This window comes from Hyperolius riggenbachi, chromosome 2 (assembly GCF_040937935.1).
Source record: "Hyperolius riggenbachi isolate aHypRig1 chromosome 2, aHypRig1.pri, whole genome shotgun sequence".
NCBI lineage: Eukaryota > Metazoa > Chordata > Amphibia > Anura > Hyperoliidae > Hyperolius > Hyperolius riggenbachi.
Genome location: NC_090647.1, coordinates 315558744 through 315585053, shown reverse-complemented (window position 1 = coordinate 315585053; position 26310 = coordinate 315558744). Strand labels below are relative to the sequence as shown.

Below are 26310 nucleotides of genomic sequence, written 5' to 3'. Positions count from 1 at the left end.
GTACAAGGAGAAAACAAAAAACACAAACTAGAAAAAAAATCACCTTTTATTCCAAATAATATATTATCCCATACATTGCATTTGGAACATAATTTAAATGGTGGGATAACCAGAACAAATGGGCAAATAATATCTGCAGATTTTATCTATGGTAGCACTATACTACAGTGGATGGAAATGGTGAATAGTGTATTTTTTCACTTTTTTCTATTTTATTTAACTAATGCAGAGAGAACACCATAATTACTAAAAAAAAACCACAATATCATCCACAAAAATCCTAAATTATGGCAAAAAAAACAAGATATAAATCATGTAAGGGTGATGAGTAGTGATTAAGTTATTGGCGAATGAATGGGAGGAATGCTGAAATGTGAAAATTGCTTGTGTCCATAAGGTGACAACAACCCAGAGGGCTGAAGTGGTTAAACAGCTCAGCCAAAGTCCACCGTCAGAGAAAATTGTAGAAATAAACCATCAGCAGTTTCAGAGATGGGATTAGAAGTAAATGGTGATTGAAATGATTAATGAATACATTTTTTTGTAAAAAAAAAAAAAAATGAAGTTATTGCAAAAATTGAAAGAAAATATCTGCTGCACCAATTCATAGCTGATTACCTTCTTCTCAGCCTCCTTCAACTGTCAGCTCATCCTCCCCCTTCCCATCAGTCTTCAGCCATGCTTCCCTGGTAGAGTCAGGTATACATGATAGGCTGTCAGTCAACAGAGAGGCATGACTCGTTATGGTGCATTCACACTATGTGCATTGCTTTGTACCAGGGCTGGGACAAAGACCACCACCAACAGAGGCTGAGCTGCCCAAGTGAGCCCCCCCCCTCCCCATCGGATACAACTATGTCACTGACATGGATTTGTGGCCAGTCTCTCCCCATTATCGTTCCTCTTTATGGAGTGGTGTATATAGTGAGCTGCTCCATAGGACTGCATTTGGCATGCATACAGTAATCATCAGTAGTAGAGATAATTTGAAGTCTTTTTGTTGCTATGAGTTTTTAGGTAGCCAGGTATAGGTGCCCCCAATAGAGGTAGCCTGGTATAGGTGCCTCATGTATAGGTAGCCAGGTATAGGGGTCTCCAGTATAGGTAGCCAGGTATAGGTGTCCCCAGTATAGACTGCCAGGTATTGTCACCCCCAGTATAGGTAGCCAGGTATAGATTCCTCCAGTATAGACAGCCAGGTATAGGAGTCCCCAGATTGCAGTCAAACACTTCATATTTTCCTACATCCCAAAACATGCTTAGAGGCTGCAGCCTTCCCAGCCTCTGTGTCGGCCCGGCCCTGCTGTGTACTGCATGCAAACTCACGGCCCATACAATTGTATGGGTATTATTATTATTATTATTATTTAGTATTTATATAGCGCCGACATATTACGCAGCGCTGTACAGTGTATATATATCTTGTCACTAACTGTCCCTCAAAGGAGCTCACAATCTAATCCCTACCATTGCCATATGTCTATATTATGTAGTGTAAGTACTGTAGTCTAGGGCCAATTTTTTTTTTAGGGGGAGCCAATTAACTTATCCATATGTTTTTGGAATGTGGGAGGAAACCAGAGTGCCCGGAGGAAACCCACGCAGACACGGAGAGAACATACAAACTCTTTGCAGATAGTGCCCTGGCTGGGATTCAAACCAGGGACCCAGCGCTGCAAGGCGAGAGTGCTAACCACTACGCCACCGTGCTGCCCATGCTCATGATCACATCTCTGCACACTTTCTGTAGTACATTTCTGGATGACATTTTTGTGATAACATGCCATTACATAGCTATTGTTTATGCTATGAAAAATAACATGCATAATATAACTTGCAGAGTTTGCATTGCATTATGATCGCATGGCAGAGTCAGCGGAACACAATGCACATAGTGTGAACTTAACCACAACAGAGCAAGTACTCTACCCCCTGTGTGCACTGTGACCATTTTCGTTCTGCTGTAATTTTCATCACATTTTCACAAAGTATATGGGCGTGAAATACACAGCCACACCAAATGCACTGACGTCAATGGCCATGAGAAAACACCTTTTCATGAAGATTCTTATTTTCTTGAAAATGCGTAACTTGTGAAAAATCAAATATGTCTTTGTGAATTATTTTTTTCATAAGCAGATGTGCAAGTAATTGGTGAACATTTCTAATGATTAGTGACTGAGTGCAACAAATGTGCCAATATGAGCTAAACGATTTACAAATATATTTTAAATTGTCTTAAGCTGCAACTTCACCTGCAATGGATTCCCCTGTTAAAAGTTTAATCTCTCAGTGAGATTTCACAGCTGTCTGATAACATGCTGGTGTGATGTAATAACAGCCAGCATGATTAACTGAGACAGGCAAGTAAATTGTTACTTTCCTCTGTTTTCTCTGATCTATGTACTAATATGTAAAATCAATGCAAAGAAACCTGCTATTGCTCTAGTCTGAATCAGCTAGACAGTCTCCCTATAAATACATCAACATTTCAATTGAGAATGAGACCAACAAAACTCTCAGGATATGTTCCCCGTGACAGCAGGAATGCAATGCAACTGAACGAGACAGCGATTCCGCATGTTATTCTTACGTTGTCTGGGGTACATTAAAGCATATAGTCAATGAAACATATGCTTCTTTTTTTACTGTTAGCACTTGCATTTAACAGTAGTGCACTGCACACTGTCTATTTATGTAATATGTGTAGCCACTTATACTGTCTCAGGTGTTCCACAGAGAGGAGCAGATCCCTCTCCAGAATTTCAGACAGACTTTATGACCTGCGGCGGTATCAAATCCTCCCATTCTGTTAACAAAAACTGTATACTTTTTGTAGGCAAAATCATTCTATTTCACAGAGAAAAAATATCTTTCACCACGCATGGCATATTTTTCTGTCCCAGAGTTTTGATTGGCTGAACTAAATAACACTGACTTGCTAGGCTGGAAACAGTCAAAACAAGGTCTTCTGCAAGTCTGCAACAAAAACAGTTTTGCTTAGCTGCATTTTTTGCTTCGGTGTAATCATGATCCTAATGTGCTGATTTCACTTACACACAATTTCTTGTAATTTTATACAATTATTTTGCACAATCCATTTATAATTACATTACATTTCGTGATATACATTGAAGTCAATACCATTGACTATAGCAGTTAATAGCAAGGCCCCTATACATGCTATGATCACATAGTTTGCTAGCTATGTTATCCCCTTAATAGTAGGAACAAGCAAAAAAAAAAAAAAAGTCAAAAAGTCTGTTGAATGTTAAAGATCAATACATATTGCTGCTAATTACATACCATGTAGCTTACAGACTTGATCTCTAGATAGGTTGGTACTTCAACATAGCAACTGCAAAAAGTCATCAGCCTGAGGCACATTTCAAATGATTTCCACGCCGGACCTTGAGTGTTCGGATCGGTAAGAGCCTGAAAATGAAGATCACCGGTTATAAGCACATGTGCTTTGTAAATACTGTATATATAATACTATAATAATGGAATATTGGAGGACACCACCACCCACCAGATTGTCTTCAATGGCAGTCATTTGATTAAAAGGCTTCTCACTGTAAACACTACAGAACATCAGAAGACTTAGAATGAAATCCATCATTTGTAGAGCCAAAAACGGAATAACCAAGTATCCTCGATTCTAAGATGGCAAAAAACAAACAAAACAAACCATATAAATAAAGCTCTGCATTGCTTCTCAGATTATTGTAGTTTCTGAAGACGGTGGATAACATTTAAATGGCAACTGCAATTTTTAGATTTGTACATTTACAACAACAGGGATAACGTGGCTTCAAGATGATGACATTTGCCAGTGAATACAGCTGTCCCCTCCAAGCTTCCTTCAAAGACCACTGAAGCAAAAAGAGTTCAGAGTTCTGTTTGTACACAATGCACAAAACATGATGCTGAGGAGTGATTTACTGTATGAAAAATGATCAGTCTGGCAAATCCCAAGATCATCTTGCCAATTTTAATGATTGCAGAACTAACGCTAATTAGGCACCTAGATACTGACAGATGTGTTCAGACGAGTATGCATCAAGATCTGAGCCCAAGGATAAACTCTCTTTAGTTAAATTCAACATATTTTTGAATAAAATTTACATTTTAGTAAGATGACTCATGAATTGAACTGCGCAGCAGAATAGATTTACAAACCTTTTAAAATTTAGGCTCATTTGTGAGGCGTGAAACTTGCAAAATACATCATAAAGAGGGTTATTTTTAAAAGCTCAGATAATCTTCTGGAATCTGCCAGTGCTAGGCTATAAAAGCTCTGTGCACAGTACTTGGTAACTTGGTACAATGTGTAATCAGAAAACAACAACAACCAGGAACTGAAACCCTTCAGCCATTGAGAAGAAGGCTTATCCAAATTCACTTCTTACATTTTATTTCATCAAATGTCTTTACACTTCTTTTGTAAATTATCCCCAATTCTTTATCTAACCCAAAGAAAGATTAAAGCACACGTTCAGGCTCCTGTTTTTTGATGTATATTGTGTGGAATATATCATGATTTGCAATGCACAAAGTTGTCTGCCTTTCATATAAACCATTTTTTCATTATTCATTTTTGACCTGTCTGGTTACATTCGTAAACCTGACTTCCTGTGTGAATGTCAGATGCAGCATGACTGTGAACTGTGTTAAACCCTTCCTCTATTCCATCATCCCCCACATGAGGCAGTCCGGGAGGAGCTAAAAAGGGTAGACAAGATAGTCTTTCTGACTTCACCTATCTTCTCTCTGTGATCCACAAAAGGAAACAGAGTCAGGGATAGGGCATGGTCAGATGATGACTGCGTGTAGACCATACACCTGTTCCCCAGGTGGTTTTTCGACTTTTCATTATGTTTAGTCCACTCTAGACCACCTGGAAACTATATTGGAAATGAAGCTCTAGATAACCAGGGAAGCCATATAATGAGGGAAGGAGAAAAGCAATAGACTCCAGATAACTGTATAGGGGAGGGGGCCACTAGACACAAGGAAACTGTATAGGGGAGGGAGGAGGTCACTAGACACCAGGGAACTGTATTCGTATACAGTTCCCTGGTGTCTAGTGATCCCTTCCCTCCCCTATACAATTTCCTGGTGTCTACCAGGGATTACTGTATATTGGAAAAGAGGAGGCATTAGACACCAGGGATTTGTATAGGGGAGGGAGGAGGGGGACCATTAAACACAAGGTAACTTTATAATGGCAGAAGGTTGTCACTAGACATTGATATTGGCCCACAACTCGGTCAAAGTGTTCAGTTGTGGTCCACTTTGTATTTGAGTATTAACACCTCTGATGTAGTGGAAGAAACTCCGACTCTGCTGGCAGCTCAATACTATGTGCACATATCTTTAGGTCATGTGACTGTGTTTTACAAAGGGATTTTCTCTGGAATGGCTGCATCCAATAAGGAAATTGTGTGAGCAATTACACCTTTACTATTTACCTTTACTAACTATGAATACTCCAGGAGGGTGAACTATGGCTTTGAACATTTTGTTAGTAGAGTTGCTGTTTTACTCCAACTCTTTTTTAACTCTCTATATGCAATTCTACTTTAACATTAGCCGAGGCAATACCATTTTTGTACGGATGTTGTATAGCAACAGTGAAAAGTGTCTTAATATAATTCTGCAACACACACTAGGATGTGCTGTTTGTACATGTGAGAAATTAGGTCTCAGTACAAACCCTAATGTTGATCCTTGGCAGGTCATCAAAAGCTTGCTATAAGGTTATAATGATGAATCCCGGATAGGACATTTCTATGCTGGTAGTCCCTCTCACCTACTTTACACCATGACATGGCATTCTGGACAAATTGTGTTGTTAAGGCCTTTTCATACTGTCAGTGGTGCTGAGTGGTGCACACAGCTTGGCACTGCTGCTGTAGGGACTGACTACAGAGGGGCATGACTCCATTGTATACCAATGAGTAGGGCTGCATGACTCCACCATGTGCAATTCAGACAACACAGCACTGCACCACACAGCCTATGGTGAAATTAGTGACACTTGGCTTTGCAGATAGTGTTGATGAGCCTCTTGTTTGTTTTTGTTTTGTTTTTTATAAAAACAGAACATTGTTTTTCATCTGAAGATGTTTATGGCTTTTTCTGTGACAATTATACACATAATTTGGGATTATCTATATTTGAGGTCACCATCCTCAATGGTGTTCCACCACGCCTACAGAAATCTTCACTCACTCAAGGATATTTAATGCAAAAAGTTCCACAAACCATTTTCACAAGGCATATAAATGTTTACTCTTTAAGAGTAAAAAATACATCCAAATGAAAGCACAAAATAAATTGATACAATTGTGCTTCAACAGTTGCTCTCTTATTGGCATTTGTGCAATTTTGGGCAGAAGAATAGGTCCAGTATAACTACAAGATATAAACAGTCTGATGGCAATGAAACAGTATAGTTATGAATTGGTTTAAATGCAGTCTGTGCTCTGTACATTAGGCATCAGCACTAAGTAAAGAATAGATTTACATACCACCACAATTCCCCACAACATTGATATACTTATCAAAAGTAAGACCAGGAGAAGCAGATAGCTTGAGATTATATCTGGTGGAAAAGCAGAGAAAACATAAACAGAATTAAGTTTAAGAAATAACAAATGCTGAAAAGTATATTTAAAATTAACTGAAACATTTTTATGTTAGGAGAAAACTATTAACATAAAATAAGTATTTATACTAGACCTGCACATTGTTTCATGAACATGGGGGAAATTTTGTTAAGAAAATAAATGCATAAATAAAACTGCTTTCACACAATTATGGACATATAAAAGGACCTCATAGACCCCTGCAGAGGTCCACAATGCTGCCCATTTCCTAGGCTTTGTCAGAGCTAGCATGTAAAAACCTTAAAAGTACATAAACAATTTTTGGTTTTCGTTATGGAAAGGTACAGGGGTCTAACAGATCCTATACTGATGCCTTACAGTACATTGCAACATAAAGATGCACAGCTACACTACAAGCATATCAGCATGATTCTGCCTCCTATGAGGTCAATCTGTGACTGTGAGTGACTTCAGCTTACCATTTATAATATTGCTAGCTTTCCTGGTACTGATGTCGTTGAGAAGCTAACACACAGATTGGTTAGTAGTTTTAGCCAATCAGGCAAACAGACATCTTGATGAATTCACTGTTATTAGTAGTAGTGAAGAGAGGCAGAATATTCTGTTCTATAGGTTCTGCAATGCATCTGTGCTCCATGATTCTGCACTATAATGTATTGGTGATTGTTCTGTTAGACTCCTATATTAAAATAATGAAGCCAACAATTACTGTATTTATTGTTGTCAACAGTAAGGTCCATAAATATTTGGATAGAGACTTTTTTTTTTATTTTGGTTCTGTACATTACCACAATGAATTTTAAAGGAAACAACTCAGATGCAGGTGTAGTACAGACTTTCAGCTTTAACCAGCCGGGCGGTATGGACGAGCTCAGCTCGTCCATCACCGCCGGAGGCTGCCGCTCAGGCCCTGCTGGGCCGATTTTCATCAAATAAAGAGCAGCACACACAGCCGGCACTTTGCCAGCCGCGTGTGCTGCCCGATCGCCGCCGCTCTGCGGCGATCCGCTGCGAGCAGCGGCGAAAGAGGGTCCCCCCAGCCGCCTGAGCCCAGCGTAGCCGGAACAAAAAGTTCCGGCCAGCGCTAAGGGCTGGATCGGAGGCGGCTGACGTCAGGACGTCGGCTGACGTCCATGACATCACTCCGCTCGTCGCTATGGCGACGATGTAAGCAAAACAAGGAAGGCCGCTCATTGCGGCCTTCCTTGTTTATTCTGGGCGCCGGAGGCGATCGGAAGAACGCCTCCGGAGCGCCCTCTAGTGGTCTTTCATGCAGCCAACTTTCAGTTGGCTGCATGAAATAGTTTTTTTTTTATTTAAAAAAAACCCTTCCGCAGCCGCCCTGGCGATCTTAATAGAACGCCAGGGTGGTTAATTCAGTGGGGTAAACAAAGAAACTGCATCAACATGCAAGGTACTAGAGCATTTTTTGAACACAATCTCTTCATTTAATGGGCTCAAAAGTAAAATCCATTTCATGGGCAGGTGTGGGCAAGTACAATTGTATGTCATTGTCAATTAAGCAGATAAAAGGCCTGGAGTTGATTTGATGTGTGGTGCTTGCATGTGGAAGATTTTTCTGTGAACAGACAACATGCGGTCAAAGTCAGGGCCAGATTTATACTTTTTACCGCCCTAGGCCAGCAATCAACAAACCGCCCCCCTCCCCTCACCACCACCACGTGTGTATACGGAAACACAATATTATATCACCGATTGTGGGCTCCACTGAGGACAGTCAGTAACATGCCTGTAAAGGGCTGCAGAAGATGCCACTGCTATATAAATACATAATAATAATATGGTAGGACATTAGACTATGACTATGGTAGGATTAGAGTGTGAGCTCCTCTGAGAACAGTCAGTGACATGACTATGTACTCTGTAATGTGCTGCAGAAGATGTCAGTGCTATATAAATACATAATAATAATATGGTAGGGCATTAGACTATGACTATGGTAGGATTAGATTGTGAGCTCCTCTGAGGACAGTCAGTGACATGACTATGTACTCTGTAATGTGCTGCAGAAGATGTCAGTGCTATATAAATACATAATAATAATATGGTAGGACATTAGACTATGACTATGGTAGGATTAGAGTGTGAGCTCCTCTGAGGACAGTCAGTGACATGACTATGTACTCTGTAAAGTGCTGCAGAAGATGTCAGTGCTATATAAATACATAATAATAATATGATAGTACATTAGACTATGACTATGGTAGGATTAGATTGTGAGCTCCTCTGAGGACAGTCAGTGACATGACTATGTACTCTGTACAGTGCTGCAGAAGATGTCAGTGCTATATAAATACATAATAATAATATGGTAGGGCATTAGGCTATGACTATGGTAGGATTAGATTGCAAGCTCCTCTGAGGACAGTCAGTGACATGACTATGTACTTTGTAATGTGCTGCAGAAGATGCCAGTGCTACATAAATACATAATAATAATAATAATAATAATAATAATATGGTAGGACATTACACTATGACTAAGATAGGATTAGATTGTGAGCTCCTTTGAGGACAGTCGGTGACATGACTATGTACTCTGTAATGTGCTGCAGAAGATGCCGCTGCTATATAAATACATAATAATTTGGTAGGACATTACACTATGACTATGGTAGGATTAGATTGTGAGCTCCTCTGAGGACAGTCAGTGACATGACTATGTACTCTGTAATGTGCTGCAGGAGATGTCAGGGCTATATAAATACATAATAATAATATGGTAGGACATTACACTATGACTATGGTAGGATTAGAGTGTGAGCTCCTCTGCGGACAGTCAGTGACATGACTATGTACTGTGTAAAGTGCTGCAGGAAATGTCAGGGCTATATAAATACATCATAATAATATGGTAGGACATTAGACTATGACTATGGTTGGGATTAGATTGTGAGCTCCTCTGAGGACAGGCCAGTAACATGACTATGTGCTCTGTAATGTGCTGCAGGAGATGTCAGGGCTGTATAAATACATAATAATAATATGGTAGGACATTAGACTATGACTATGGTAGGATTAGATTGTGAGCTCTTCTGAGGACAGTCAGTGACACCAGTGGCGTAGCTAAGGAGCTGTGGGCCCCGATGCAAGTTTTATAATGGGGCCCCTAAGCACTCTATACATAACAATTGATACGGCGCACCAAAACCTGCCAATGGCAACTACAGTGCCAGAGGTGCAAGAAGGGGGTGGGAAACAGTTTGATAATGATTACCACTATTCAAAGTATCTATAGAAGTGATTGTTATGAGCACAGGACCAATAGTGAGCTGAAACTGTAGTTGATGGAGGGCCCTCTGGGGCCCCTCTGGCCCAAGGGCCCCGATGCGGTCGCTACCTCTGCAACCCCTATTGCTACACTCCTGAGTGACATAACTATGTACTCTGTAAAGTGCTGCAGGAGATGTCAGGGCTATATAAATACATCATAATAATATGGCAGGACATTACACTATGACTATGGCAGGATTAGATTGTGAGCTCCTCTGAGGATTGTGACATGACTATGTACTCTGTAATGTGCTGCAGAAGATGTCAGTGCTATATAAATACTTGTGGGGGGAAAGGAGAGAGAGAGAGAGGGGGGAGAGAGAGAGAGAGAGAAAGTGGAGGAAAGGATAGATGGCATATGATGAGGAATTAAGACAGACAGGGAACAAGATGAGGAAGAGGGTAGGAAAAAGGACAGAAATAGACCTCAGGATGAGAGAACAAGAGAGGGGGAATGAGATCGGAGGAAAAGAGTGGAGGAGGGAAGGAGACGTTAGTTACGCATGTGGAGAGTTACTGGGAATGGGTAATAAATCAGGCAAGCTAAGACAAAACATTCAGCAGCATCTGGAAAGTCGGCTTATCTATACAGCTACTGGACTCGTTACAGGTCAGTGTGAAAGGAGGACTTCTGTCACATACCCCATGTCAACAATGACGCTGGGCAGCACCTGGAACTGCAGGGTTGAGCAGCAGTAGGGACAGTGTATGTGGGCTAATTAAAACAAAGGCAGCCAGGACCAGGCTTCCCCTAGGGTGATCCCGACGCCAGTGCCACCCCCTTCTCCCATTCCTCTCCATCCTGTACCTTCTTCAGTGTCTCCGGAGTCCTGTCCACGAGCTTCCCCATCATATCCAGCAACCACAAAACCCGCCTGCAGTCACTCACCACCAATCAGTTCCCAGCACCAGCCATCCACCAATCTCTGCCCAGCTTTGGCACTTCCTCATGCTGCCTCCTCAGCAGTGATTGGCTGAAACTGAATATGGGGGCGGAGGGCAGAGGGATTACCAGTGAATGACAGCGGGCAGAGCTGCAATGATGTGGCTGCTGCTCCTGTCACAAAAGTAAATCTGCCCGTTTTATGCTGCCAGCGCCGCTTCTGCACACACAGACATAGTACTGTGTGCAGTGCAAAGTCAGGGAACTTTGGGGGCGGCTGCGGACAACATTGCCGTTATTGTGGGGCTGGCATGGACAGCTGTTAGGACACTGCCTGCTTGTTAACCCGCCCCTCTCTAAGCTCCACCCTAGTCCCAGGCCTCTGTGGCCTGCCCACAAATCCGGCCCTGGTCAAAGTAGCTCTCCATGCAGGTGAAAGAAGCCATCCTTAAGTTGCAAAAACAGAAAAAAACGTATCCAAGAAATTGCTACAATATTATTGGTGGCAAAATCTACGGTTTGGTACATCCTGAGAAAGCAAGCAAGCACTGGTGAGCTCAACATCGCAAAAAGACCTGGACCTCCATGGGAGACAACAGCAGCAGCCACAATTTCTTTAAAAAAGGTTTACAAAGTGTACAAAAACAAACACAGGGGCATGGCGGAAGGGAATAAAGGGCAAAATATTCTGAAAAAAAGAAGTGTTTTACACAGAGGGTTTTTTTCATACATAAATGCCAAAAATCACATATAGTTTCTTGATTTTGCAAATGAAGGTCTTTAGAATGGCCGCCGTGGTTGCCTGCCTAAAAATAGTTATGTGCAGCCCCCGACAGAGATGCCTGAAGAATTGAGCAGTTACTTGCCTAAACATTTGAAAAAGCAGCCACACTAAGTAAAGCTAGAAAAATTGAGCAGTTACCTGTCCAAACAGTTGAAAAAGCAGCAACACTAGGTGAGGCCTATTTTTTTTAACGATGCACTGACTGATATCATGGACAGAAACACACAGTGTTGGTGTGACAGTGACACTCATACAGTTACCAGCAAAAGGGTATTGTCACAAATGTCTGTGACATTTTATATATTTTTTAAATGGCACACTGACTGATATCACTGACAGTAACACACTATAAGGTGACATGAGTTTTGGTATGACACTGTGTGGGAGTCAGTGCCAATCAAGCACTTATGCACACATTGAGAGCAGGCAGTAATGGTGATGCAACCAGCCACACACTCCACTGTATACAGGTCACAGGTGTTGTGTTGCACATTCGTGAACGTTGGTTTGAACTGTTTGTTCAGCCATCACTAGTGCTGTTTGTGTATTGGCTGCTATTGATGGGGATAACATATTAGCAACTGGCAACCAATTATTCTCAGTTGTGTTGCTGTTCTTGGATTAAGCAGATGTTTTGCACTAGGCAGATCTGAGTTCATAAAACTAGAATCAAACATTTGCAATGACAAGTTGATGAGACAAAATTGGTGGAGAGTCCCACAATGCACCATGCAATGTCGTAGCCGGTCAGTAAGCTACTACTGTACACACACCTAATTTTTAGTGGCCAATCACTGGCCAGTCCTACTAGTTCCATGTAGTATGAGAGCTTATCTACACAATCTTTATAGTAGTCAAAATCTGTAGGTCCTCACACTACATGGAGGTGGTAAAATTTACCAGTGATTGGCCAATAAATATTGGATGTGTGTATCAGACTGAAGGATGGAAATCCTTCCTTTTTTTCCTGGGGAACATAAGGATTCACATTAAAGCCATAGATGGGCCAGCGACAGGAAGTGAAAGAATGAAAGAGAATCTCCCCTATGGTATCACACATAAAAAAAACAAAAAAACTATTTCAATACTTATAAAAATAGAAATAAAACTTGGGTTTCAGGGTGAAATTAGATATTTATGATGCAGTAGGAGCAGCATTCTGCCATAATTCTTTCGGCAGCTAAGTCATGCCTACAAGGACTAGATGAACACAGGGTTAAATAGCTAACAGATTGAGGTGTTACAGGAGCTGCAACTTGCATGGGAAAATTGTTTCCTAAAATATAGTGATTACTGATGCATATCCCATAAGTGAGAACAGGGGAAACAGGATGCAGGCAGAAGAATCTTTGTGCTGGATAATTAGCTGGAAGATAGAATCAAACATGAGTGCACAGGGTGCATATCTGGGCTTAGCTAACATCATTTTACTTGCTTTTTTTCCCTTGCTTTAAAAATAGCGAAAGTACACCGAGTAACCTTCACATCTTTATTTTATTTACAGATGATTTGTTTTTGTAAGAGTTTGTTTTACAATTTTGTTGTGGTGATCATTCGTTCTGAAGAAATACAGCAAACTAGGCTGCAGACATAACTCTTTTGTTATGTTTTATGGCACTGGTGGTTCTGATTCTCCTTAACATAACTGAAAACCTTGTATCTTTGCAGCTTGCTCTGCGTAACTATAGTAAACTAGTAAATTTCCACTTTAATGAAAAGATACTATACAACTATGAGTGCATATATCACAAAAGAGATGCGGATTCCGGAACTCAGAAACAGGATTCTTTTATTTAAGCACGGTGCAAAAGCAGGTTAAAAAAGGTAAAAAAAAGTCTGTGTCAACAGCTGTTTCGCGTGATCCCACGCCTCGTCAGGACACCCAGACCCCAACTATGAGTGCTGCACAATTATTTTGTTTATAATTTAATGCTTCACTTCTTTGCATCTATGGAATGATGAATCTAGAAATACTGTACTTTGTCTAACCCCGTTAAAAAGCAATAGAATTAGACAAGACAAGGCAGGAAGTTATGTAACAATCTGTGCACCAAAGTATCAGGAGTCAGGACATCATGATGCACATCATGACTACATGCTAATGGAATTAGTATGTAGATACTACCAGCCCCATGCAGGCCGTTCTGTGCCCACGCCGGGACAATCCGTTCCTCCGGTCCCCCCCATTGACTCAGTTTTGTTTTTGGAGACTGAGTCAGTCGATTGCCACTGCACCTGCAAGGCCCTGGCTGTGCACTTCCTCGATCATACTCCTGTCACCGAGAGCGCTCCCTGTGCATGTGCAGTACGAGAAAATCTATAAAAAGGAGTCACATGTTTTTTCACCTGATGAAGTAGGTAGACTCACTATACACATTGTGTGGTGCACTTATTTTAAAATACCCTCTGGTAGTTATTATTAGGACTGAGAAGTATGTACCTTTTTGTGCACTTTGTGCACTTTTATACTGTGAACATCTCCTAAGCTACTTGGTTATCAGTCCATATTTGTCCATCAGTCCAGTGCTGTGTACGGTAATATGTTGGCACTTTATAAATACAATAAATAAATAACAAATATTTGGAAGTGAATAGACCGTTTTACCATCTGTTCTGGGAATGCAGCAAAGACTCAAATACCTAAATGGAAACTAAGCAAATTCTCCTGTTGTCTAACTGATGGTTGCTGTCAGGCAACCTACTTTTATGAGTACACATTTTGAGCCCAATCTAATTCACATTTTCTCCTAAGTGTCTCCTAGGAGATCATTTACATCTTCTGTTTAAACTTTTCAACGCCCCTTTTCAAGTATTGCATTTTCTTGCTTGATGGTGGCTTAACAGGCATTAAATTGATAAGATGTGAAATATCACCTAGGAGAAAACTTAGGAGAAAAAGTGAATTGTATTAGGGCCCTTTGAGTTTTCAGCTTTGATCTTGTGTTTTTAAATAAGATTGAGACATGCCTGAATGGCAGCTTCAGTTCCATCTAATGTGTGTACAAGACTCTAGGCTTGAGGATAGATTTATTTAGTTTTAGGGCACACGTGAACTAAGGTTAGTGTCAAGGAAACTCAGCATAATAACAATACCATATGATTTAAAGGACCACTATCACAAAAAGACCACTACCGTAGGGCTAACATATTGTTGTTAGCCCTGAAGCCTATGATGCATCTGTACAGCCCCTGGGGACAATCCTCATACATGCGCAGGAGACTTAAGTGACAAATTCTGTGTCTGTGGCTTAGTAAGATCCAACTGTGCAGTGTTATTATTAGTTGCAATTCTAATGGAGAAATGTTTATATGTTTTGCTTTCATTCTATTTGTAAAGCAGCCACTAGTAGTCTATCTACAACTGCCCTGTACACCAAGCAACCATAATGAATAAAAACAATTTCCATTGTGCCACTTTAAGAAAAATGAAACAGACGTCAAGGAAACCACAATTTCATCTAAGAAATATTAATAGTCTAAGAACAAGGTTTAGCTTCAGGTAATGAATGTGTGCTTACCAAGGCGGATATAATTGCTGATCTCAAGGCAGCAGTTCTTTCTTTTGGCCAGTTCAACAGAATATTCAATGAAGAGAATAATGCTTAATACCTGAAATTAAAGAAAGGTTACATGTAAGACAATACAGAATTCATTGAGTAATTATTTCATGTGTATTACCTTACAATCATAGATTATTTGTAATGAACGTGATTACTCCAGGTTGGCTATTATTTTTATTATGAATGTGTTTATTTAATAATAGGCCCATCTCTATACCCAGAATAGACAACGTACACTCTCAAAACTGTTGCTTTTGGGCAAATAGAAGCATATTCCACTTTCTGATTTCCTCAGTTAGTTGTAAATATTCAGCCTTCACATCCCTTTTACTGTAGTATCCCTTTTAAACCAGTAGCATGTTACAGTTGACCTCTGACCATACACAGTGCTAAACCTAGTTAAGATCTACCAGAATCAACAGGTTTTGGACTAGTCCATCTCTTCATGGGGGATTCTCTGGGTTTTCTTTGTTCTCAGAAGCATCTCCTGAATGGCAATTTAACTGGCCAAAACAGTAAGACTATTTTGCACACTATTTAGGCAGTTTGACTTAGCAACTGCCATTCAGGAATTGCTTTTGAAAACAACGAACACCCCGAGAATCCCCCATGAGGAGATGGACTAGTCCAAAACCTGTCAGTTCTGTCAGATTTCAACTGCCAACTTTTTTTCCGCTGGAGTGGTCCTTTATAGCTAAACCTCTACTGTTACAGTCCAACAGTCCTATGCCTGAGCCTCAGCTGTGAACTGAGACTCTTGCAATGGATGGCAGAATAGCGGCAAGGTTTTGAGGCTGATGTACTAAGGTTGGACATCAGTGGAAAAAACAGGAAAACATAAATAATCCAGAAAATCTGGACTGGATTTTTTTCATTGTCTGTAATTAAGTGGTAACAGCTTGATACCTTCTTCTGGGTCAAATCAGACATAGTTGGGTTGCTGAAAGGATAGTAAATTAGCAATTGTGCGACAGCTGACATGTGCATGCACTTGCATTGAGAAACTTTTTCTTTAATAAATGTAGTTTTACTTGCATTTGGTAAATGTAACGTCTCTCTTAAATCTCCTTGCATCTGTAACTGCTGTCTGCACATGAGCAGGGTTTGCGGGGTGCACATTATTTCGGCGCCCCTCAGTGTGGCACGAGGAGAGCCGAATGACGGCTCTCCCTGCTGCCGCTAAACTCTGAGGCAGCGTTAAATGCTATTCCCCCTCCGAGTTCTTGCAACTCGGAGGGAGAGGTAATTCAGGGTCTGGCAGCCGCTGGAATTACCGCTTCGCGGGGCGCGCATCATAGCATTGCTGCTATGACGGCGCCCAGTTTCAGCGCTCGCCTCTTAGAGCCGCATGATGAAATTAACTGATCTGGGGTTTGCGGTTATACCAGCACTTTTTTGATTAAATGGCTGCATGTAGGCGGTCCATTTTTTAAAATGTGCACTTTGGTCATTGCCAAGTTAAATTGCAAAACATGTAATTTTAATCTTTGATTTAAACTGGGCAATGCCCTACAGCCCAAAGCAGAATTATGGCTTGGCGGTGCTGTCTGTGCGCTTTGTTTGGGCACCAACTCTCCACTGTTGTATAGCTGAAAGCCAAATATTGGTTTTGCTAATTAAATTAGATGCCTGTTTTTTGGCTAATCTATAGCTGAACACAGGTGTCCCGTTTAATCACCAAAACTCATAGACGGAGATACTGTTTGCTTGGCAGTTGGAAACTGGAAAGTTTACCATAATGCAACAAGGTTACATGGTAAACTGTCAGGACCATGGTAATGACATCACACTGTGGGAGGGGTTTTATCACAATATCAACCATACAGATGTCCCTGATGGACTATTCTAGAAAAGGTAAACATTTCTCGTGGGAAGGGGGTATCAGCTACTGGTTGGGATGAAGTTCAATCTTGGGTTAAAGTTTCTCTTCAAGCAAACAAAAAGAGGAATTTCACTGATAATCTTGTGAAAAGCTCAAAACAACAAAATCATGAAAATTAAGGCACATTTTAGTTCAGCAAACAATGAAAATTAGCCACACTTAAAGCCTCCCAGAGTCCATTATCATACCTAGATAAGTTTAATGGATGTGCACAAGTAGAGTTGCTACCTAAATAATATTTTCTTCATTGGAAGTTTATGGTACTAAATTTAAATTATAGCCCCCTACCCAAAAGGAAAAAAAAGTTATGCCAAATTCCTTCAGTAAAGAATGTAACATTTTTATATAAGGGTAATGTAAATATAAGAAAGAATGTAATAAAGATCTGCATAGTTACACGGGCTGAATAAAGAAACGTCCATCAAGTTCAAGCTCTCACATCTCCAGATATTTTGAACTTCAGGAAGGCAAAACTATTCAGCCATTAATAATAACATTAGAGCCTGGGTCCATCCAAAGCAGTTATTGTGTCTAATGAATGTGAATGTAAATTCTGCTGTAGGAAATTTAAGCACTAATTGTGTGCCGCCTTGAAATATGCTGCATACATATTTCTATGAAGATAACTAATGCTTAACCTTCATCATCATCTCTGCCTTATAGTAGCAATTTGTTATATAGTTATTATACATGGTTATATTAATAATGACATAATTCCATTTAGTTCTTCCCAAGAAAGAAAAAATAATTCTTAAAACCCTTAATTGTTCTGAAGGAAATGTAAAAATGTATAAAAAAGTGGTTCTGTTTCTATTAGCAATGTAAATATATACTCCTTGGCTGTGAGTGTTCACTTGAAAATCTCTACCTGAAAGGTCTTCCATATGTAAAAGAGAACTCAACCTATCAGTCAATAAACATGTTATGAAAACATTGCATTCAATGGGCTTGATTTACTAAAACGTGATAACTCATATGAGTTATCACGTTTTAGTGAATCAAGCCTAATGAGTGCAAATAAAAAGTGTTGTTGTTCAGATTGTGTATAAAGCTCTGTGGAATATCCAAAATGCCCTGGTTCACAAATGATGGCTGAGGACAAGAAGGAAAGTCTTTCAGCCATATAGCATTCTACTGATGCCTTGATCATCTGGTATAAAAGAGAAGGCATGAGAGAGACTTATGGGCTTAGCTACTTAGATCAATGGATAGGACATTTCTGAAGGGAAAACAGATTTTGAATGCTGTGGGGCAGATTTTCATGCAGAATCTTATAACTTAGAGCAGAAAGACTGCAGAGACTGTAATTCTAGTGTAGACCTCTGTTGTAAAGCAATAATCATGTCCTAGGGTTTTGGCATGTGCAGTGGGTTACAGCAAGTGCTGTGTGGTAGTACTGCTATTCTGCACAATAAACCTCCAACTATTTTTTAAACATTTAAAGCTTTATTGTTGGAATGTAAAATAGCAGTACAAACAAATCTTTGCAGAAATACAATCAAACATATTTGTACACATGGCCATGAGAAAACATAATACATTAATCCAACATGAGAACAATAATAACATCCAGTAGTTATTAGGTCTAGGATTCTACCCCTACTTAAATGAGGAGATACGAGAGTTTTAGGCCCACAGTGCCATAAGGATCAAAAATTAGGCACATTTTTCAACATCAACTATGGCTGGATAAAGTAATGGTTAAGGGATCTGTCTCTGACACAGGAGACCTGGGTTCAAATCTCGGCAGTTCTTCCTGTTCAGTAAGCCAGCACCTATTCAGTGAGGAGTTCTTGGGCCAGACTCCATGACACTGCTACTAAGTGTGCTTTAGTGGCTGCTTCTGTCCAAGCAAGCAACTTCCAGTATTGCTCACATCACAACACACGGTACGTTGTCACCCATTTGTAACCTGGGGATAACACATGCAGTGTCCGGCAGCGCAGTACTTGGCACACCTTATTACAATGGAGTCTGATACACGGTGATAGCAATACACACATGTGAATGCGCCCATTTCCTAATCATCGCAGCATGTTGCTTTACGATTATAAGTTACATGATAAAGAAACACACGATGTAAACATGCCAGAAAAACTGACTGTTTCTACTGTAAACTAAGAAAGGGGAAGGCATATTTTTGTTTCTTTTTAGAAGATGCTGACCAATTATTCTTGCAGAAGGTTATTCCACAGCTTAACCACTCCACCAAAAAAAAACCCTTTCCTTTAATTGTAATAAACTTTTTTCCCCTTAATATGCAACTCATACCCCCTTGTTCTGTGAATCTGTCTTGAAATTAGAGTAATTTGACAGGTCTTTATATTGACCCTGAGTGCATTTATATAATACATAATAAACCTTAATTTACCAGTAATCATTTTTAATGCAGCTTCTTTTTTTTTACTAAGTAAATTAACTTAGTTTCTCTAATTTTTAATTGTGAGATCTCCCTTTCCTTTCATTACTTTAGTTATCCACATTTGGATTCTCTTTAGATCATGGTTGTTGCTAAGGTTCTTGTGGCCCCAAGTAGCACATAGGTAGCCATAAGGTGATACCCAGTATAAGTAGTCCCCCCAACCCATAAGTAGTCAAAAGGTATTTCCCAGTATAAGTAGTCCCCACCCAGAGGTAGTCAAAGGTGTCCTCCAGTATAGGTAGTCTCACACCCATAGGTAGCCAAAAGGTGTTCCTCTGTATATGTAGTCCCCCCACCCATAGGTAGCCAAAGGTATCTCCCAATATAGGTGGTTCCACCCATTGGTTGCCACATGTGGCCCCCAGTATAGATAGTTCCCTAATAGGTATTCAAATGTACCACCCAGTATAAATAGTCCCACCCCCATAGGTAGCCAAAGGTGTCCCCTCAGTATAGGTATTCCCCCCCACCCATAGGTAGCCAATGGTTTCCCCAATCCATAGGAAGCCAAAGTTGTCACCTGGTATAGATAGCCCCCCCCCCCCCCCAATAGGTAGCAAAAGGTGTTTCCCAGTAGAGGTCCCCCCACCCATGGGCAGCAAAAGATCCTCCACTCCATAGGTAGGCGAAAGTGTCCCCCAGAATAGGTAGTCCTTCCACCTCCATAGTTAGTGAAAAGTGACCCTAGTATAGGTAGTTTCCCCCAGGTAACCAAAGGTGTACCCCTTTCCCTCATCCCCGTTACTCACTGACACTGACCAGCAGTCAGCATGCTGAATCAGTGACAGACCTTCATCAGCGCGAGACCTGAGGGTAGAGCCGTGCGCAGTAACCACGTTAATCACTTCTAATGCAGGAAGTGACAAGTGACATCTTCACTTCCGCACCTTAAGTCCGTGATCATTGTGCACCACTCTCTGTCGGACCGATGATCTTCAGGTCTGAGCCCCTAGGGGGACAATTGCAAAGACGATAGAAGCTGCACGCATTGTCTCGGAAAATTCTATTGTCTGCATAATTTACACAATTGTAGGCAATCCACAGTAAATGCAATGAGATTAATGCTTCCATTAATCTCAGTGCATGATGCGGTGGATCCCGGCACTGAACTGGACGGACACCAGCAGTTATCTGTCTGAACTAGAACTGAGTCTTATAGAACATTAAAGGGTCACTAAAGTGAAATAAAATAATTGAACTTACCTGGGGCTTCCTTCAGCTCCATGAAGTCATCCTGTATCTGCGCAGTCCTTCCACAATTCTCCAACGAGCAGCAGCAACCACCTGAAGGCTGGCTGGTCGCTGCCAGTTGGAGGGCACTGCCCATGCGTGGCCCCAAGCCGCATGCACCCTGATCATGCTCTCATTGCTGGGTGCCCTCTGCACATGCACAGTAGCGATCTCTGCGTACTAAGCATGTGCAAAATGCTGCCAACAAGAGGGATGAGATGAGGAGGCGCGTGGCCAGCCAGCTTTGCAGGGGTCCTTGCTGCTGGCCAAATTATGGAGCAGGCACAGGATGACTCCAGGGGGCTGCAAGAAACCCCAGGTTAAGTTAAACTGATTTTTTTATTTGGCTTAAGATTTCCTTTAACGTGGACCTAATGCTGGGAATACACGGTTCATTTTGTAGCTGATTAGATGGTTCAATAGATAATTTCCGACATGTCCGATCTCCCTTTCGATTGTGTTGCCACTGAATTTCTGATAGAAGTGAATGGAAAAAGATAAGAAAAACGAGAGGAAGATAAGAATCGAGAGCTGAATCGCGAGCGAAATTGAGCTGCAAAAACGATCGAAAGCAAAAACGCACGGCAGAAACGAACCATGTATTCCCAGCATAATACTCCTACTGCTTGTACTCTCTTAGATGGAAGCAAGTCCTAGTTAATGCAATAATCTTGATCCTGTGGTCTTCTTGAGCTGCATATTGCATGATGTTATTGTTATTATATATTGATTACAAATCAGTGTGCACATATGCATGGTAAATTTAATTCTTGAGTGATGCGCGGTACATCACCAATGAGCACATTGAGTACGTAATACACGTTATGTATATGGTTTAAATATGCACAGGGCAGCTTTAACGAAGTTTTGTGACTCAACTCCAATGATCATTAGACAAATAATCCTGACCCTTTCCTAATCTGCTTATCATCTTTGTAAATGTAAATTTTAAATTGTCATTCATCTTTACACACTAATATACAGATCTATATTGTTTGTTGTTTTCATTTTCATATTTTAACTCAAACTAGGCATTTATATGTGTCCAGTTGGAGTCTCGCTAGTGCTATCAGGATGTACCGGCAAGTTTTGTCAATTAGCGGCAGATGTGCACTCCAATTAGGAGCCATGTTCATTCACAACAACAATGAGGATAAAGAATCGCCCAGAGGTTTATAAAACTGAGTTAAAACAACAGTAAAGAAGATAAATGATGTGGCTTACCTCAATAAGGACATTCTCATAGGAAAAAAAGGGAATTTTATTTTTGCACAGGCAACGCGTTTCACGTGTCTAAGCCCGCTTCCTCAGGCCAATAAGAGTGCCAGAGTATGTAGAGCCAGTATGCTTGGAACGCTTCATGCATACTGGCTCTACATACTCTGGCACTCTTATTGGCCTGAGGAAGCGGGCTTAGACACGTGAAACGCGTTGCCTGTGCAAAAATAAAATTCCCTTTTTTTCCTATGAGAATGTCCTTATTGAGGTAAGCAACCTCATTTATCGTTTTTAGTGTTGTATTTAACTCAGTTTTATAAACCCCTGGGCACTTCTTTACCCTCATTGTGCTTAGTCACCACACCCCCCATACACCTGTTGTGGGTGGGGTTCAAAAATGGACCAATTTTGAAGCCGTTATTGTCTTTTAAAGAAGAAGCGACCACGACCAGTCCCAGTCTGGAGCACCCCGAGTGGAGACAGGTTCATTATCTCCACCTGCTTCCTGTGGTAGCTTGCCCCCAGCAACCCACCTTTGTGAGTAACCCTTTTATCATTACAGTGTTTTCAGTGTTACTAACATACTACACCATTTGGGCTCCCGATTTTTGTTTTGTCTCTTCTTTCCAGGGTGTCCCGACACCCCATCTACTGCGTCATTCACAACAAGTGACAGATTTAAAAAAAAAAAACAAAATGTAGCCTTAGGGACTCAGCTTTTTTAAATATATATGTCATGAGGGTATATTACTGTTATTAGCAAATAAAGGCGTGTAATTATTAATAGGGTACAAAAACACAAAAAATACACCTTTATTTCCAAATAATGTATTGTCACTAGTAACATTGTACATACATTGTACTAGTAACATAATTTAAATGTTGTGATAGCTGGGAAAATGGGCAAATAAAATGTGTGGGTTTTATCTGTAGCATTGTTTATTTTAAAATAATAGGGGATGGAATTATAGAAATAGTTTAATATTTTTTCATTTGTTTCTTGTCCATCCCTATAAAATGCATAGAAAATAAAATAATTACTGATAACAAGTATCCCCCCCAAAAAAGCTTAATTTCTGGCAAAAATAGCAAGATATAGATCCTTTAGGTGTGATAACAGTGATAAAGTTATGGCCAAATCAATGGGAGGAGCACTGAAAGGTGAAAATGTCTTTTGGTGGTAAGGGTAAAATAACCCGTGGGGTTAAGCTTTGTATTTAAATTCTTTGGGGTAGATTCGCTAACCACACATAATCAGTGTTGCTCAAACAGCACAACTTATGTTATGTACATTATATAGGCAAATTGTGCTGTTTGCACAATACTATTACATGCTTTGCGTTAACAACAGTAAAATGTATGTGCACTGTTTGCACACATACATTTTAGCACTGGTTTGTGAATCAGCTCTTTTGTAACTGATACCTCTTACCAAATGTGATGCAAATCATGTCCTATTTTATGGCATGCTATAGATATATATACTCTATCTGATCTGACTTCTCCTAGCTGAGCAGACACCTTTCACTCTGGATTCAATCATCTTCAGAACATAGTCTATATTCTGAGGAAAATTTGGCTCTGTGCTCTAGTATAGAAATACATATTATAATCTTTCATACCAAGATCATGCTCATGGTGTTCATCTTTTACTTGCATGTACAGCTATGTGAATAAAAGTTGAAACTGAAAAAATGCGAGACTTTCACAAGAGACAATACCGGTATCATTTAACTTTCACAAGATACTTCACTGCTGAAAGTTTCAAGAAGATTGGTAATTCACCAACAGCTGCTTGTGAAATGGGAACTAAGAGAACAGATATTTATAGTATTCCCGCATATAGAATTGTATCATTGCGGCACCAGATAATGAACTAAGGGCCTAAATATAGACGTGTACAATGTTCAGCAGTTTTGCCTTGCAGTGAAGTTCAAAATGTAAACTCTGTAAATAGCTAAAAAATGCAACTAAATAGAGTGTTGGTGAACTAGGAACCCTAAACCTTCATACACACTCTAAATTGAACCTGCCATTCGGGACACTTTTGAGAAGAATCTAGTGCTCATAAAGGTGTCCCCCAAGGCCACTTAAAGATCCATCATTGGCCAAGCACATTGTTCCCTTCTTTATTTGACTTACCGGAGCCGCCATACCACTTACCACGTTGTCTTATTTTCTTCCCTCCCTATGTAACAGAATGCATCGTCAGCTGTTGTGGAAGGACACATCTGTACATACTTGTGCATGGAATTGGGATTGAGTTTCAATCTTATAGGTTACAGTTATTAAAAGCTTTTACATATCTTAACCACTTCCCAACCACAGTTTTATTCCCCTTAAAAACACATTTTTATTAATTAATTAATTTGCCAGTAACTTTATTGCTACTTATCACACTGAAATATATTATACTATATGCATAATATACTATATATTTTTTTTCTGCGGGACAAACTAAGCTTTCTTTGGGTAGTACTTTTTGCTAAGAATTATTTTATATTCATATTACAGGGAAGAAGAATAAAAATCATAATTTCTCAGTTTTCAGCCATTATAGTTTAAAAATAAAGTGTGCTGTTGTAGATAAAACTCACACACTGTATTTCCCCATTGGTCCCGGTTACAACATTAAAATTATGTCCCTAGTACAATGTATGACGATAATATTTTATTTGGAAATAAAGGTGTATTTTTTCAGTTTAGGTTTTTATACTATATCAATAATCACAAACCTTTATTTACAAAAATAACAATAATATGCCCTTATGACATACACATAAACAAGTATTTTATTTTGGCAACTAGGGGGTAGTGGTGAAAGGGGTTAAAATAATAAAAATGTATTTATTTTGATATGTAACAGTATAATAGTGTATATGGGTGCATATTTACTTTTCTTTCAATTTGTGTCTCACTGACACTGACTTTCATTCATCACAGGCACTGTGATTGGCTTTGGGAACAGCTGCTTCCCATTCACCGATCACGGAACTGCAGTATTAAGACAAAGGCGAATGGCAGTTCCCCTGGGATCATGAATGGCAGTGGCAAGTAAACAAATATGCATTTCTACGCCCCTGATCCGCAAGTGACATTTACCAGGGATGTAGATATGCTTTAGCAGGGATCCGGAAGTAGTTAAAGCAAGCCTGAACTAAAAGTTAACTGAGATCAACAATTGTATCTATATAGTGTAGTGGGGGTGTCTCAGCATCTTGCAGGGAAAAAAATAGTGAGGCTCCCTTTGCCATATCGACTTGTTCACTTGGCACTTTTATTAGCCTGATGAAGCGGACTTGGACTCACGAAACGCGTTGCCTGTGCTAAATAAAAATCTTTTGTCATATACAAGGATTTCGTTATTGAGGTACTGTAAGTAACCTCATATTATTTCCTCGATTTTAAGCTGTTTTTAGATGCTTTTATTTCAACCAGGGCGCCTCTTTACCTCTAATTGTATCTATAGTCCTACTCTTAAAAAGGATTTTCTTGGCATCCACAGTCTTATTTTGTGTTTAAAAGCTTAAAAAATATATTGCATTTTTAATTTTGTCAGCTTAATGATGATGACAGTCTAAGATGTTTTACTATCCCATCTTGACCTTTTTTTACCTTATCCTTTCATTCAGAACTATCTCTGCTATGCAAGAGTTATACAGCCTGTAATTAGTTATTATTGAGTTACACTATAGATACCTGTTATTGTTATTTACCTTTACTATGAGAAAAAGAAAACATTAACACAGTCAAATTCTATGTAGGCTTGAGATCAGTATATTGTATTTTTCTCATGTAAATGTACAGATATATCACAAGTTACATTTTATGCTATTTGCATAACTCGCGTTAAACATAAGTGTTGTGTGTATAACAAGAGTTATACAAATTATTCAACACACATAATGTAATTTGCATCCTGTACATCAAAGTTTACGTGCGCTATCAACACACTATCCACACATAGATTTTAATGTTCTTTTTGGAGTAAACCCCCATGTCATGTTATTTTAGATATCCTTTAAGAGTGGTAAAATTGCACGGACAATATACAGGATCTTCTCAAAAAATTAGCATATTGTGATAAAGTTCATTATTTTCTGTAATGTACTGATAAACATTAGACTTTCATATATTTTAGATTCATTACACACAACTGAAGTAGTTTAAAGCCTTTTATTGTTATAATATTGATGATTTTGGCATACAGCTCATGAAAACCCAAAATTCCTATCTCAAAAAATTAGCATATCACGAAAAGGTTCTCTAAACGAGCTATTAACCTAATCATCTGAATCAACTAATTAACTCTAAACACCTGCAAAAGATTCCTGAGGCTTTTAAAACTCCCAGCCTGGTTCATTACTCAAAACCGCAATCATGGGTAAGACTGCCGACCTGA

At 39.8% G+C, this 26310-nt stretch overlaps 1 protein-coding gene across 1 annotated transcript in view; it reads right to left on the bottom strand.

Moving 5' to 3' along the window:
- Nucleotides 1-26310, bottom strand: part of LAPTM5 (lysosomal protein transmembrane 5) — a 90609-nt gene that overhangs the window by 26656 nt on the left and 37643 nt on the right. Inside the window, exons 2-5 of the mRNA XM_068265455.1 lie at nucleotides 15115-15205; nucleotides 6537-6610; nucleotides 3533-3661; nucleotides 3307-3435 (exon numbers count right to left, since the gene is read on the bottom strand). Coding sequence (XP_068121556.1) covers nucleotides 3307-3435; nucleotides 3533-3661; nucleotides 6537-6610; nucleotides 15115-15205 — 423 coding nt within the window. The remainder of the gene's footprint in view (nucleotides 1-3306; nucleotides 3436-3532; nucleotides 3662-6536; nucleotides 6611-15114; nucleotides 15206-26310) is intronic.